The 16,029-nt window shown below is 42.4% G+C and overlaps 1 protein-coding gene across 1 annotated transcript in view; it reads right to left on the bottom strand.

Moving 5' to 3' along the window:
* Positions 1–1,032: 1,032 nt before the first annotated feature.
* The window catches only part of DIP2B (DIP2 disco-interacting protein 2 homolog B (Drosophila)), a 287,973-nt gene continuing 272,976 nt past the window's right edge, over positions 1,033–16,029 (bottom strand). Inside the window, exons 33-38 of the mRNA XM_006870048.1 lie at positions 15,637–15,698; positions 14,712–14,769; positions 12,641–12,715; positions 11,205–11,382; positions 4,749–4,872; positions 1,033–1,565 (exon numbers count right to left, since the gene is read on the bottom strand). Of these exons, the coding sequence (XP_006870110.1) occupies positions 1,313–1,565; positions 4,749–4,872; positions 11,205–11,382; positions 12,641–12,715; positions 14,712–14,769; positions 15,637–15,698 (750 nt within the window). The 3' untranslated portion in view covers positions 1,033–1,312. The remainder of the gene's footprint in view (positions 1,566–4,748; positions 4,873–11,204; positions 11,383–12,640; positions 12,716–14,711; positions 14,770–15,636; positions 15,699–16,029) is intronic.

The following is a 16,029-nucleotide window of genomic DNA, read 5'->3' on the forward strand; positions in this document are numbered from 1 at the left end:
TCCCATGTTCAGTTGGCTTGTTGGGCACCATAGTCATTTCAGGAGTTTCTTGCATACATCCGACTTCCCCTATTTCAGCATAAGCCTGGCTATTTTGGCAACCAAAATTGGCCAGTTTTAACGTCATGTGGCCTGACAGCATCATGTGACTACTGATCTCATTGGCTTCCCAGCCATTGTGATTTTTCTTATTTTAAACCCCTGCCCTCATGAACCGGAATAACAAAGGTCAGTTTCTGTTTTCAGAAAAGAGAAGCCATTTGTAGAAACTGTAGACAAGTGTTTTCAATGGAACTGGAAAAAGGGGGAAATTCCTACGTCTTAAGTTGTCATTCTATGTTTGAAAGAGAGTTTCAAAACTGGGACCACAGTTAGTTAGTGTGGTTCCTTAGAAAAGGGGGAGAGCTAATGAATCTTTGCTTCTTAACATTTTTGATTTTTAAATGGAGATTTTCAGCTCATACAGAAACAGGCTGAATCCAAAATGCTTTAGCTGAGTCTAGGGATGCAAGCTTTTAACACAAACATAGGCAGCTGTAGTTTATAAAATATACTAGCCAACATAGACATCGTACAATGTGCAGCAAAAACCTGCAAACAATCTGCACTTTTTAGTTACCTCATCAATGATACTACAAATAGACAATCCTGAAATTCTCTCAAAGTAGACATGTTTCTACTTTGGTTATTTTTAATTATATAAGCCAATTCTTCAATTCCTTAGCTGAATCATGTGTATTCTTATTTACATAGTTAAAACACTGGTCAAAACGTTTACAGCCAAGAAGCATATCTATAAAGAAGGAACTCTCTGATTCAGTGGGTTATCTGCTTTGCTCATGAATCAACTGAAAGTAAGCCGAGAAGTTCCATGTGAATCAAATCTGTAGACTGTCTAGCTACAGTAAACGGCAGAATACAGTACAGAGCAGGGCAACTGTGTAACTCAGATGACCCTTCTTGTGAATTAATAAACTTCCTTACAAAATTCTAAAACAGCATTAGATAAAAAATACAAGTATGTACAATAGATGAAAAAAATGCAACATGCATGTAACTGCTTTAGTAACGTGCTGCTCACGCTATGTCAAAGCTCGCGTCTAATAAGCTGTTAACATTTTTTTCATTTGCCACCAGAGAATTTCCCTTTCCTGTTTTGGTGTGATTGCAGAATCCCATAGGATGAGATGAAGGATATAACGTAGCCACCTCAGCTTAATTCACATCATTTGAAAACTTGTTCCTAGTCATGGGCTTTCGGTCCTTGTGGTTCTTCAGAATTGGCCCCCAGCAGTCAGTCCCACAAGGCTGGCTACATATTATAAGCCACGTAGATGGGGTCTAACTGGTCAGCCAGGAAGCTGTCACGGAGATGCATCCTCTGCTTCTCGCCTCTGGAGTTGATTGGGATAACACCTGGGTCCACCACAACCACGACGCCAACGATGAGGTAATGCTCTTCCAGGACCACATTTGTCACCAAAGGAACCAGATCCAAGGCTTCTTGTTCAGAGCCACACAGTTCCACAACCACCACAAGTAAGTTGGTCCAGGTGAATACAGCACTGAAATTTCAATACACATTCGGTTAACATGTGATTACACTGAGCAGTCATCTTTTATGGTTTCTGCTTTCTCCCCTGGATCCCAACTAGGAGGCCAGTAGTAATGTCTATATTAGATGACCCTACCCCTATGGTCACAGCTGATTAGACAAATGAGACTAACAAACCACTCAAAATCTCCTGAGACAACTGTTGTAAAAGGTTTTCTTGATAAAAAGAAAAAGAAAATTTTGTGATAGTTGCAGGGTTGGGAGTAATGGTGGGATGCTGGAGATGTGGTGAGGAGGCTGGTAGTGGTGATGGTTATGTGCCGTGGAATTGGTTCTGACTCATAGCAACCCCATATATGGGGTTTCCAAGGCTGTACATCTTTACGGGAGTCAAAAACCTCATCTTTCTCCCGTAGAATTGCTGGTAGTTTCAGACTGCTGACCATGAGATGAGCAGCCTGACTCATAACCACTACGCTACCACAGTTCCTTTGGTGAGGAGGGTAGGAGGGGAAATTATTCATGGGCTAGAGGGTAGACAATGCTAACATGGGTGACAGGGCAGTCAATATACAAGAGGGAGGTTGGCAGAGGAAAGATGAAGACAACAGGAGATAAGTGAGCAGAGGTAAATACTGTTAACTGAAGGTACAAGAAAGGGGTTGCAATTGTGGTAATGAAATGAAGTATATGACTTGTTGAATATAAAACTGATGATCTCTCTACTCTGCCCTGTAAACCTTCACTCAATTCACCAAAAAATGTTTAAAAAACGAAACAAAAAAACTATTAGCAGAATAGCACTCCATATCTGCCAAACTTAAAACTGGAGAGGAGGCAGGGTACAAAAGTGGGAGCTTTGGGAGGTTTCTCTCGGCATGCGGAGGACTCGTGGGCTCTGGGTTACTTGGGAGCAATGCCACACACTATCTATCACCTGTGCCAGTATTCCATTCGGTTCCTGTTCAGTCCTGTTTATATAGAATACATTTTCTTGGGAAAGAGACAAACAAAAGTAAGCACAATCTCTTTTGGTTCTCCAGATAACCAGGAAGTAGCAGACAGAATATCCTATAGATAAGGAAAGTTGTCTATGTGGAGAAATGGGCCATTAAGTTGGGTTTGTGACCTAAGACTGGAGTCCTAATGTGGTGCTGTAGGATAAACACAAGGTCAGCAGTTCAAATTCACCAGTGGCTCCTAAGAAACTCTATACATGGTTGGTGTGAGTTGGAACCAACTCAATGGCACTTAACAACAACATACTGACTTTTTGGAGGCAAATGGTCTGTTAGGTTCCTTCCATTTATAAGACTCTAGAAAAGGAATCTCTGGGGGGAAGCTCTTGGCTACTAACTAAAAGGTTGGAGGTTTGAGCAGACCCAGAGATAGCTCAGAAGAAAAGTCTGGTGATCTTCTTTAAAAAAATAAAAATCAGCCACTGAAATGAGTTGCTGGGCCTCGGGGCTCAGGACACCAAGGTCAAATGGCATAACAGAGCCCATAAAGACAATGCTCTACATCCTACTTTGGTGAGCAGTATCTGGGATGACACTGCTCATGAGTGGCCATGTGAGGTGCAGCTACTTGTCTGTCCATGTGCGAAAGAGAAAAGAGTGATAAGAATTGAAGAGGCTTGGAATCAATTAGTCCAGTCGACTAAAGAAATGTGAACATCAGTCTTCACTACTCTGAGACCAGTAGAACTAGACAGTGTCTGACTATCACTACCAACTGCTCTGAAAGGGACAACATTAGAGGGTTCTGGATAGAGTGAGAGAAAAATGTGGAACAAAACACAAAATTATTAAAAAAAAAAAAAAAGAAAAGAAAAAGACTGGGTTTACTAGTTAGAAAGTGACTGGAGAAACCTGAGACTATGGCCCTTGGATACCCGTCAGGTCTGAAAAAGATCTCACCGTTGTGGCCCAATTTTCAGCCAAGTAGTAGAAAGGTTTATGGGGGGAGGGGGCCCAATAACACTAGTAAGGTGTGCTCACTATGGAATGGTTAATCACTCAAAATCTAAAGGGCAACATTTTCATAAGGACGAAGTTGAGAAAGGATTGGAAGGTGAGTGGAATGGAAATAGGAACTGCAGAGAGGAAGCAGGGTAATTGTTGTTACATGGAAGGGATCGTAATTGTTGAGAGAAAACAGTATATGATTTATTGAATGTAAAATTGATGATTTTGTCTGTAAGTCACTCAATTCACAGTAAAAAGTTAAAGAAAATTAACTCTTATGAAAAGGAATTACTGAACATAATTTCTGCGAATAAAATATGGGTTACAGCTTTTACTAATGAACCAAGAGTAAGTGAATAAACAAGGCAAAGCTGACATTCTCCTACTCTTGCTTGGAGCTCTTTATCAGTCACAGGGCTAGGAAAAACAATAATGAGCTCAAATTTGATAAGAAGAGGACCTAACATTTTTTTAATTCTTAAGAAGAACTTTTTAAATACAGAGTTAGCATTCACTATTGTCAAGTTTGGACTCCTGGTGTGGCACTGTAGGATAAGCACTGGATTGTGAACCACAAAGTCGGCAGTTCAAATGCAACAACGGGTTCTTGGAAACCCTATACAAGGTTGCTATGAGTCAGAACCGACTTGACGGCACTTAACAACATTATCAAATTCAAAGCTTACACTAAATGCAAGTGTGACAGAATGGAGCTAATGTTACTGTGAAATCATAATTACCAAAACACTGAAAGACAACGCATCTAGGGCAGTGCTAATGAGCTTTGGGGGGGAGGGGTGAAGGGGAAGGGAGTCAAAAAAGTTTTGAGATCATTAATAAAATAAAAGCTAGTTTTAAAAATTTATTTAAAAATCAGCCATTGAAAACTCTATGGAACACAATTGTACTCTGACAGACATGGGTGTCACTATGAACCAAAAGTCATTAGAAAGCAACAATTTTTAATTTTTATCATTAAAAAGGACTCTGTTCCACAGATTCATGGAGCCTGCATGTCCCCACAGCTTCATCTGGCTCCTGAGAAGAGGCTTTGTTGGCCACAGCAGACTGCAAACCCAAGACAAGAATTAGGCTCTATTGATTTTTCTTACTCCCCCTGGACTTCTGTTTGTAGGTGGGTATTTGGTACAGATGGCTGCCTGACTAATTAGATCAGCATTAACACTAAAGTTTATGGGCGACACATTCTGTGCTGGGGGATTTACCATTCAGCAATGCTCCTGTGGATCCGAGACACTGAGGTCTCAATATCGATCGGGTGGTATCGCAATCCTCGCAGTTCCAATGTTTCATCCAGAGCTCCCACCACATATAACGCATCATGACGCTCTAGCAGAGGAAGAAGAGAGCAATGTGGTTCATCAGATAGGTATTGAGAGCAATATAATGCCGGAGGTAAGAGTACAGGGCCCAGACTGCCTAACGTGTCACCATATTCCACCGCTCACCAGCTGTCTAACTTGCTCCTGTCTGTGAGAGAAGGATATGAATAAATGTCTGCTATGAGGATTACTGTGGGTTAGGCAGGGGGATACTAACTATAAAGTTGGTTATTTAAATCCAGTAGTTGCTCTGTGGGAGAAAGATGAGGCTATCTGCTTCCAAAAAGACTTATAGTTCAGCAACCCCAGACTACGTATTGCATTGGGCAAATCTGCTGCACAGGAACTTATTAAAGTATTGATGAGCAGAGATGTCATCTTGAGGACTAAGGTGCACCTGACCCAAGCCATGGTGTTTTCAATAACCTCATATGGATGCCAAAGCTGGACAGTGAATAAGGAAGATCGTAGAAGAATTGATGCCTTTGAGTTGTGGTGTTGGAGGAGAATACTGAAAGTGCCATGGACTGCCAAAAAGAACCAACAGATCTGTTTTTGGAAGAAGTGCAGCCAGAGTGCTCCTTGGAGGCCAAGATGGCTAAACTTCGTCTCTCATACTTTGGACATATTGTCCGGAGGGAACAGTTGCTGGAGAAGGATGTCATGCTGGGTAAGGTGGAGGGTCAGAGAAAAAGAGGAAGACCCCCAACGAGACGGATTGGCCAGGTGGCATCACTGATGGACTCAAGTGTGGCAGCGGTAGTGAGGTTGGCCCAGGATCGGACATTGTTTCGTTCTGCTGTGCATGGGGTCGCTATGAGTCGGTTCCGACTCGATGGCACCTGACAACAACAACAATATCAGGTTACTATGAGTTGGAATTAATTCTACAAAGGTGGTTTTGTTTGGTTTTTAAACCAGAGCATTAAATGAGATAATTCATGTAAAGCAGTAGTAACTGCTCAATAAACTATTATTATTACAATGTGCGACTAAGTAGTTGGAGAGACAAGGATGACAAAACACAACTGCTCCGCAGATACTGACACTGGTGGGAGAGACATAACAAGAGGGCATTACACTGCACTATAGCATAGAACTCTGGTAGTGTAGTGGTTATGAATTGGGCTGCAAACCACAAGGTCAGCAGTTCGAAACTACCAGTTGTTCTGCGGGAAATATGAGACTTTCTGCTCCTGTAAAGATTTTACAGCCTAGGAAACCCTGTACAGGGTCGCTATGAGTTGGAACCGACTCCACGGCACATAACCACCACCACCACCATAGTAGCCCAGTGACAGATGTGTGTGAGGTGCTGGGAGCAGAGCCCAGCTCATGTGTTTCAGGAAGGCTCCTGGAAGAGTTGAAGCCAGGGGTGAGCTTTTAAGGATAAAGAGGAATTAGTCTGATGACGGTGGCCAGGATGAGGAGGGAGAGCATCTGGGAAGAGGAAGTGAACATGTGTCATTGTGTCTAAATATTTTCAAGGAACCTACCTTTAAAAAAGCAGGATTATAGACTAGAGAGACTTGTTAAGTGCTGCTGAGTTGGTTCCGATTCAGTGGCAACCCTGTATAGGGTTTCTGAGGAGCAGATGGTGGGTTTGAACTGCCCACCTTGTGGTTCACAGTCCAGTACTGATCCTACAGTGCCACCAAGAGTCCAGAAAGAGACTAGTTCTGGTTATTAATAGGTCTGTCATCTGGCAAGGGCAGAGCAGAAATCTTACCCTGTTTTGGTTTTTTTAAAAAAAGCTTTTACAAACACACTGTATATACATGGTTACACAGTGCTTACAGTTACTGCATTTCAAAGAAGGGAGATAATTTTGCTAGTCGTCTGAATACAATATTTTTTGAAAAAGGTAGATTGATTATCAGAGTGCAGAAGCTGTGGGGGTACGAGAAATCATCTGGTAAGAGCTCCTGAGGCTGAAAACGACATCAGACACACAGCAGTGGATGATGTCTCATGAGGGCTGAGTATGGGCCCGGCACTGTTGCAGGCACCTAAATGCACTGCAGCAGTTCATCCCGTGTCATTCCCAGGAGCCACGATCACTCCCATTTTCCAGGTAGGTGACTGCTCAAAGTCACACAGCTAATGGCAAAGGCAGGTTTCAAATTTAGGGTGCCTTTTCTTCACTGGGTTATCCTGCCCCTCTGCACCTGGTATTCCATGCTGACCCCCAAGAAATAGGAGAGTTATGGACACCAACGGACACCAGTCAGAATGGAGCCAGGGAAAACTGACATATAGCCTGGTTTAAGGTTTTATACCACCACTTGTCTGTCAGTTTGTCATCGTGTGGTGTCGTGCGTGTTGCTGTGACGCGGGAAGCTTTGTCACCAGTATTTTAAATCCCAGAAGGGTCAGCCTTAATGGATAGGTTTCAGCTGAGCTTCTAGACGAAGATAGACTAGAAGGCAAGGCAGACTACTTCTGAATGTTTACTCACTGAAAACCTTATGAGTAGCATTGGAATACTGTCAGAAAGCACCAGAATATTGAAACATGATGAATAGCACCAGAACACTGCCAGATATAGTGTCAGAAGATGAGGCCTTCAGGTTGGAAGGAACTCAAAATACTACAGGAGGAGTTGCATCATCAAAGTATTGCTGACCATGATGACAAGAATGGAGTAGTTTTGGGGACCTTCATTTGTTGATGGGGCACAACTCAAAATGAGGAGAAATAACTGTGAACATCCATTAATAACTGAATAAATCATGGATTGTATGAGGTACGCATATAGGAAAATTAAAAGTTATAAAAAATGAAACACAATGCATAAAGATTGATATCTTAGGCACTAGTAAGCTGAAAATTGGTCATTTTGAACTTGACAGTCATATGGTTTTCTAGGCTGGGAATGACAAATTGAAGAGGAATGGCATCACAATCATCAAAAAGAACATTTCAAGTATAATGCTGTCTGTGATAGGATAATATCCATATGCCTACAAGGAAGACCGGTTATATTACTACTATTATTCAAATTTACACACCAACCACTAAAGCCAGTGATGATGAAATTGAAGAATGCTACCAACTTCTTCAATCTGAAACTGACCAAACATGCAATCAAGATGCACTGATCATTACTGGTGATTGGAATGCAAAGGTTGGATACAAAGAAGAAAGGTCAATAGTTGGGAAATATGGCCTTGGTGGTAAAAATGATGCTGGCAATAGAAGGATAAAATGATAGAATTTTGCAAGATCAATGACTTGTTAATTGCAAATACATTTTTTACAGAACATAAAACATGACTATACAACACCTGGAACTCATCAGATAACATACAGTAATCAAATTGACTATATCTGTGGAAAGAGATGTTGAAAAAGCTCCTTATCAGCCAAAATAAGGCCAAAGGCAGATGGCAGAACTGACCATCAACTGCTCATATGCAAATTCAAGCTGAAGCTGAAGAAAATGGAAACAAGTCCACAAAAGCCAAAATGTGACCATGAAAATGTCCCACTTGAATTTAGAGATCATCTCAAGAATAGATTAGCTGCATCAGACACTAATGACCGAAGACCAGAAGAGTTGTGGGATGACATCAAGAACATCGTACAGGAAGAAAGCAAGGCATCATTAAGAAGACACGAAAGAAGGAAAAGGTCAAAATGGAAGTCAGAAGAGACTCTGAAACTTGCTCTCCAGTGTAGAGATGCTAAAGCAAATGGAAGAAATGAAGAAGTAAAAGAGCTGAACAGTAAATTTTAAAAGGTCAGCTCGAGAAGACAAAGTCAAAGATTTACAATGAAGCATGCAAAGACCTGGAGCTAGAAAACTAAAAGGGAAGAACATGTTCAGCATTTCTCAAACTGAAAGAACTGAAGAAAAATTCAAGCGTCGACTTACAATAGTGAATTGGCAACATGGGCAAAATATTGAATGATGCAGAAAGCATCAAAAGATGGAAGGAATACACAAAGTCACTGTACCAAAAAGAAATGGATGATGCTCAACCATTTCAAGAGACAGCATATGATCAAGAGCCAGTAGTACTGAAGGAAGAAATCTAAGGTGCACTGAAGGCATTGGCAAGGGAGGCGGCTCTGGGAATTGATGAAATCTTTTAACCAAGTGATGCAGCATTGGAGAGGCACTCATTTCTTTATGCAAAGAAATTTGGTTGACAGCTACCTAGCCAACTGATTGGGAGAGATCCATATTTGTGCCCATTCCTGAGAAGTGACCCCATAGAATGCGGAAACCATTGGACAATATCATTAACATTACATGCTAGATTTACACGAGGACGCGGAATGAGGGACATTATTGCTTACGTCATATCTCGGCTGAAAGCAGAGAATTTCAGAGAGATGTTTGCTTGTGCTTTATTGACTATACAGAGGCTTTCGATTGTGTGGATCACGACACACTATAGACAACATTGCAGAGAAGGAGTATTCTAGAACACTTAATTGTGCTTATAAGGAACCTATATATACACCAAGAGGTAGCATTTGAACAGAACAAGGGGACATTGAATGGTTTAAAATCAGGATTGTTGTGTGCCAGGGTTATATCTTTTCACCGTAATTATTCAATTTGTATGCTGAGCAAATAATCTGAGAAGCTGGATTACATGAAGAAGAATGGGGCATCAGGATTGGAGGAAGACTTATTAACAACCTGTGATATGCAGATGATATAAACTTGCTTGCTGAAAGTGAACAGGACTTGAAATACTTGTTATGAAGACCAAAGCTTTCAGTATGGGTTGCACCTCAATATAAAGAAAACAAAAATCCTCACCACTGGATCAATAAATAACATCATGATAGAGAAAAAACTGAAGTTGTCGAAGACTTCATTTTGCTCAGATTCACTATCAACACTCATGGAAGCAGCAGTCAAGAAATCAAATGATGTATTGCATTACGTAATCTGTTGCCTAAGACCTCTTTAAAGTGTACAAGAGCGAAGATGTTAGTTTGAGGACTAAGGTGTGCCTGACCCTAGCCATGGTATTTTCAGTAGCTTCATATGCATGTGACAGTTGGATGGTGAGTAAGAAAGACCATAGAAGAATTGATGTATCTGAGTTATAGTGTTGGAGAAGAATATTAAATGTACCATGGACTGCTAGAAGAATAAACAAATCTGTGTTGGGAGAAGTGTAGCGCCAGAATGCTCCTTGGAGGCTCACAGACCAAGTGAAGCTGAGTGAGTTTGGGGTAGGAGGCTTGATTACAGAGTGGGATGGAATTTTAACTGAGGGAGGGACACAGTTTGGTCACCTATGGAGCTAGATCTGAGTGCCTTCAGGCTGAGGCTTGTGGTGGTGTGGTATGTCCTGTGGGCACTTATCAGCATCCCTAAAAAAGGTCTGTGGAATTGTGGTGTGGCGCTGTAGGATAATGCATTGGATAGCAAGGTCAGTTTGAACCACAAGGTCGGCAGTTCAAACCCACCAGCTGCTCCTCAGAAACCCTATATGAGGTCACTAAGAGTCAGAACTGACTCAACGGCACTTAACAACAAAAGAACTTTGTACCATTACTCAGGCAGAAAGAGGCCTGTCTGTGGGAACACAGAAGCTTTCCTGACTGGAAGAACTGTACCCGAAGTATTTTCTGATCCTGTATTATAACCTGCTACCTTCCCCATAACCATGAGTGTGGCGTCTAAGTTCTGTGTGGCACTGCACTGGGTTATTGAGCCCAGCTGAGTAGACATTGCTGTGGGAGGCATGCTGGTGTTTGCAATATCAGTTCTTCAAGTGCATGATATGGTTAGTGGTGGGTGTTTTAAAATGGCTTGAATGCTGGTCAGGTAGGCACTGCTGTCAGGTGGACAGAGGGTGACCGAAGGGAAGGCCGACACCAGAGCCTTGTCAAAAAGCAGTTGTGCATCTGATGCCAAACACTGAGGGGCAGAGAGAGCACTTCAGCACGATGGCTCCTCAGAAGTGACTGCCCCCAGCCCCTCAAAGGTTAGGTGTGCAGGGCTAGGAGAGCTGAAACAGACCAGCTACCAAGGAGCTTGCTCAGGGTTTGGAGTGAGCCCCAGAGGGCTGAGCGCTTGGGTTCTGCAGGGACATTTGGTCACCATCATGCACACCTTTATGACGGCGCAGCTGACCTAATCTACAGCTCAGGGATGGTGATGAAATGGCTCTGAGAACTCATCTCTGAGAGACTCCCTGTGGGGGAAAGTGTTACTTCAAACAAATGTAAAATCATGGATAGGGCTCAAGGGCTACAGGAAGAAAGTTCAATACACACTGCACAATTCAAAGGCAGGCTGAGACAGCCTGCCAGTGCTGCTGGCTGAAACACAGGAGTGCCAAAGGGAGCCGCTGCAATGGGAGATACCTCCAGTGGCCGCTGTGAGCTCGGTCCGGCGGACAAACCCCAGGTACCCGGTCCGAGCCCAGAGTGTCTGGGCAGCATCCCCGAAGCTGAGGCGAGTGTTGAAATGATCAGCTTGAAGAGTCTCACTATCATAGATAGTGTAATAGCCGCTGGCTGTGTGGGGACTGTTCACCCAGATCTACAAGGAGAGAAGAGCATGGGTTACGTTACTGTGCCAGGAACATAACCAAGGCAGCTCAAATCTCTGGGGACAGATCACTTTGATTCTCTAATCTCATTTTTACAGTAACATTCCATGACCACCCAACCACCAGTACTAAAGACAGCTAAGATGTAGCAAGTATCTACTAAGTACACGCTGCACCACTGTCAATTCTCCCGACGCCACGATTCGTACAACTGTTACTCACCCCTGAAGTAACTTGCCTGAGATGCAGAAAGGAGGAGATTCACAGCCACCTAGCATGGCTCCAGAGGCCATGCTCAGAACCACAATGCTACACTGTCCTCCCTGGTTCATTTTCCATTCTGTCCCAGACTTCTACAAACACAATGGTGCAAAACCCTCAGGAGAACACCCAAGTATATTTAAATTTATGGTGTAGTCCTGTGACTCTGACAACAGCTAGAAGTGACTGAGGACTTACTGGGTGACAGGCACTCTTCACGTACAATTCTACTTGGCAGGAGTAAGTATCATCCCCATTTTATGGATGAAGAAACTGATACCCAAAGAGGTTAAGTAACTTGCTCAATACTAAGAATCTGGTTGTTGGCAGAGCCCAGGCCATCTGGCTCTTGCACCTACAACATTCTTCCTGTTAAGCTACAGGATGAATTATCAGTGTTAAAGATTGGGGACTTGGAGGGAGAATGAAATATTTAAAAATACATTTATATGAAAACAAACATGAATTTTAAAATATTTTACAATTGTGGCCAGCCCCATTTAATTATTATCCCTAAATACCATGGGGTGGAATGGATATGACTTGTCCATTTTCTTCGTCAGCTATAAAAATGTTCATTGACAAACCGGAGACTCCTCCTAGTTTGGGTGGCTAAGTCTTCTCTCCATCCCTGTTTCAACCTGTCCATTCTGTACAGGTTAATCCCAGAGAAGAATACAATTATTCACAAAGGAGGGCCTGAGGTGGTTCCATATGATAAGCACTGGACTGTGAACCACAAGGTTGGTGGTTCGAGCCCACCAGCCAAACCATGGGAGGCAGATGAGGCTTTCAGTTTCTGCAAAGATTTAAAAAACTTCGGAAACTCAATACAGGGTCACATTGAATTGGAACCAACTTAATGATACTTAATACCAATTCATAAAGGGGAAAAAATCCAATCCACAGTTTCAATGATTCCTAGAACTTCAACCCAAAAATGGTTCACTGCTAACTTTTCAGAGTAAAAATAAAAATGATACAGACCTCTCCCAGGTGAGAGTCTCCAACAGGTCCTTTGGTCTCAGGATTCACAATAACTACTTTCACTCCAGGTAAAATCTAAAAATCAAAGGGTAAACACAAAGACTGGGTTCAATGGAATCCAAGGCCTTGAGGAAATGCACGGCTATCTTGAACACGAGAGAGACACCAGAGGGACACTAGCAGACAAGTCTGTTTTGACCAGAGATGCAATGAGCTTCACCCTCAGAAATGAAAGAGGAAGCTGAAGAAAACCACAGAACAGAATCATAACAACAGCAATTTTGCAAGCTAACTTAAGATATAGATTTTCCCCTTTCATACAGTTCCTTCATTGTGGGAATAGCAGTAATACCCTCTAAAACAGAAAGGGCAGCTAAAAGGGAGTAGCTTGAGACCCTACTCCAGTTGACAGCTCATGCTGGAATTAAAGGAATGTCTGCAGGAGAATGGATACACATTCACGTCTCCAAGACCCTTGAGGACATCCCAAGTCCTGATCTTTCCCAAGAGGGCCTAAACAAGACAGGTCTCCTGTTTACTTGACTCTGCCCTCCTAAACCTCCCTTTTCTTATCCTGGCTTTCTAAATGATTCGATTCTGAAGGAGCTCTAATGTGATTATCTGAGCTCAGACCACTAAAACCTCATGAAGAAGAAAAGACCACCTCTCCTCCAGTGTCGGCCAGCTTCCACACCATACTGCGAATGCTTCTGAGGAGCACCCAGTTGTGAAATGAGGCAAATGCAGGTGTGTTGTGCTGTTGTTGAGCCAAACTCCAACTCCTGGTGACCCCATGCACAACAAAAAGAAACCCTGCCTCGCTCTGCACCAGCCCCACGTTTGGTGATGGATCCACAGACTGATTTTCAGCAGGAGATTGCTGCATCTTTCTTGGAGTCTACCTTGGTCTGAAAGCTCTGTGGAAACCTGTTACGCATCACAACACATAAGCCTCCACTGACAGACAGGTGGTGGCTGGGCAGGAGCTTTACTGCCTGGGAATTGAACTCTGCTCTCCAGCAAGGAAGGTGAGGATTCTACCACTGAACCTCCACTGGCCTCATGAATGAAGCTAAGAAGATGAAAATAAAACCACTGACTCCACTTTAAGTGGGAGGGGAAACTGCACTGAGCTCCCCAAGGGGATGATAAGCCATTAGAGCAATTACGTAGAATCCCTGTTTCATGCTTCCCAATGCTCTCCCTGCTGTTTAGAATCACTAGAAGGAATCCTGAGACACTATCCACGCCAGGAGCTGTCTAAATTGGTGTTCTGTCATCCTTAGTGAACTGTTCGTACAAAAATCTCCCCTTTAACATTTTAAAATCTCATGTTAATCTAAGAAATTTTACCATCATAACATCTCTTCTCCCAAATATTGTGAATCTCTTCCACTTCTCATAATTTCTCTTTCAATCTTAAGTACGTCTTTTTCCTGGGTCTTAAAACCACACTCCCTAATTCAACTTAAATCTGTCATCTCGTTTTTCTCCTGTAGTAATTTTTATCAGGTCCCTGGGTGGCATAAACTGTTTACCCTTGACTACTTCTCTAGACTGGTGGTTCAGACCCACTCAGGGGTGCAGCTGGAGAAGGGCTTGGCTATCTGGGCCCACAAAGCTGACAGCTAAGAAAACCCTAAGGAAGGAGCAGTTGCAATCTGTAACACACAGCATCATCAGGCCTTGGAATCAACTTAACAGCAAAGGATTTTGTTTTAGTGGTTATGAAGATGGCATTGGTCCTTTTTATGTATTTCTTAATCACTTACTTTGAATACAATCAATGTAACATTCTGCTGGATTAGATGATTGGAAAAAAAATTGATTAAAGCTGAGAAAGTTCAATTTTTGTAGTATTCTTGTCTGTGTACCCATATGGATTTGCAAGTATTAGTCAACTTGGAATTGTTGAATTATCGCCACATTTCAATGAAGTCTTGCACTGGCTACTAATAATTGGGCAGAAATATTATATTATATATATAATATACATTATATGGCTTCAGGATCCTTTCAATTAAACCACTTCACCGAGACTACCTACCCCGTGGGTAACAAAATATATTACCTTTCCAGACTCTGAGAGCAGTAAACTCTGGGGGGCACCACGCTCCACAAGACGAACCCTGCAGAAGAACAAATTTTTATCACATCCACGTCTTTAAAAAAATAAATAAAGAAAGAACATTTGCAATTCACCATGTCTTCTACAGCTATATATTGCTTTCCCATGACCTCTAATGCATGTCTTTTTATTACATGAGAGTAACATTTTTCAATCTCAGCACAGTTGGCATTTTGGGCCAGATACTTCTCAGCCATGTGGGTGGTTTGGGTGCTGTAAGATGTTCAACAGCATCCCTGGCCTTTATTCACTAGGTGCCATTGTACCCACCCTACTGTGACAACCTGATGTCATATGTCTCCAAGGGGCAAGATGAGAATTCCTGTGTTAGTGAAATGATCAGCATGTGCAGGTGGGGGCCAATGGTGCAGGTCACATGTGAGCCCCATCCAGAGCCACCAGGCAGTCTCAGAATCCTCATGCCAGGTGCTCACCTGGTGACCCAGCTAAAGTGTCCCTCTAAGCTGGTGAGGAGGCAGCTTCTCCCCACGGGGTTCATTTCAGATCGACTGTTGCTGTCAAGACCCAACGCTGCCTCGTTTATCTTGTCAGTGCCATTTTTAACTTCTTAGAGAAGAGACTCGATCTACTTTAGCTTAATTTAGATCCAATGTCACAGAATATTTTTACCCAGGCAGGAACAATTACATTTTAATATTATAGTATAGGAATTATGAGAATTAAAGGCTTCTTTGATAAATGTAATAATCTTCTCAGGTATTAGTAATAAATATGAGAGGACTAATTGCTTTCCTCTTTCAAGAAAATACAAACATAAAAGGAATGAGAGAGAAAAGACTGGCTTTCTTGAGGTTCAGGACTTGTGATGCTCAGGAGGTTCCAGAGAAGCACCGTAAGTCTAACATACCTGTCATGTCTTAGTGATTTCAGATCGACATACACAGTAGTTGGATCAGGCCCTGAGGTTCCCTACAGAGAAATAAATCAAGATGTTATTTAAATTTTTAATTAGCTGCGTTTCCACATTTTGCTTTTTGAAGTCAAGAAATACAGTAAAACCAGGGAAAACCAAACCTCTGGAAGGCAGAAACCTGTCGGAGAAGGAAAATGCAAATGAATGAATGACAGAAAAATGGTATGACTGCACTGTCAAAGGTGGAAAAGCTACACTGTGGAAAAATGAGGCAGTCCCATTGAGTTCCAGCTCTCACAGGCTTCACTGTAGTCAACTGAGTCATAGCATGAAAAACCAAGACTCTCACCTGCACCAGGTGAGCTAGAGTTGCAGTCAACAACTGCC

This window comes from Chrysochloris asiatica, unplaced genomic scaffold, assembly GCF_000296735.1.
Source record: "Chrysochloris asiatica unplaced genomic scaffold, ChrAsi1.0 scaffold00138, whole genome shotgun sequence".
Taxonomy (NCBI): Eukaryota; Metazoa; Chordata; class Mammalia; order Afrosoricida; family Chrysochloridae; genus Chrysochloris; species Chrysochloris asiatica.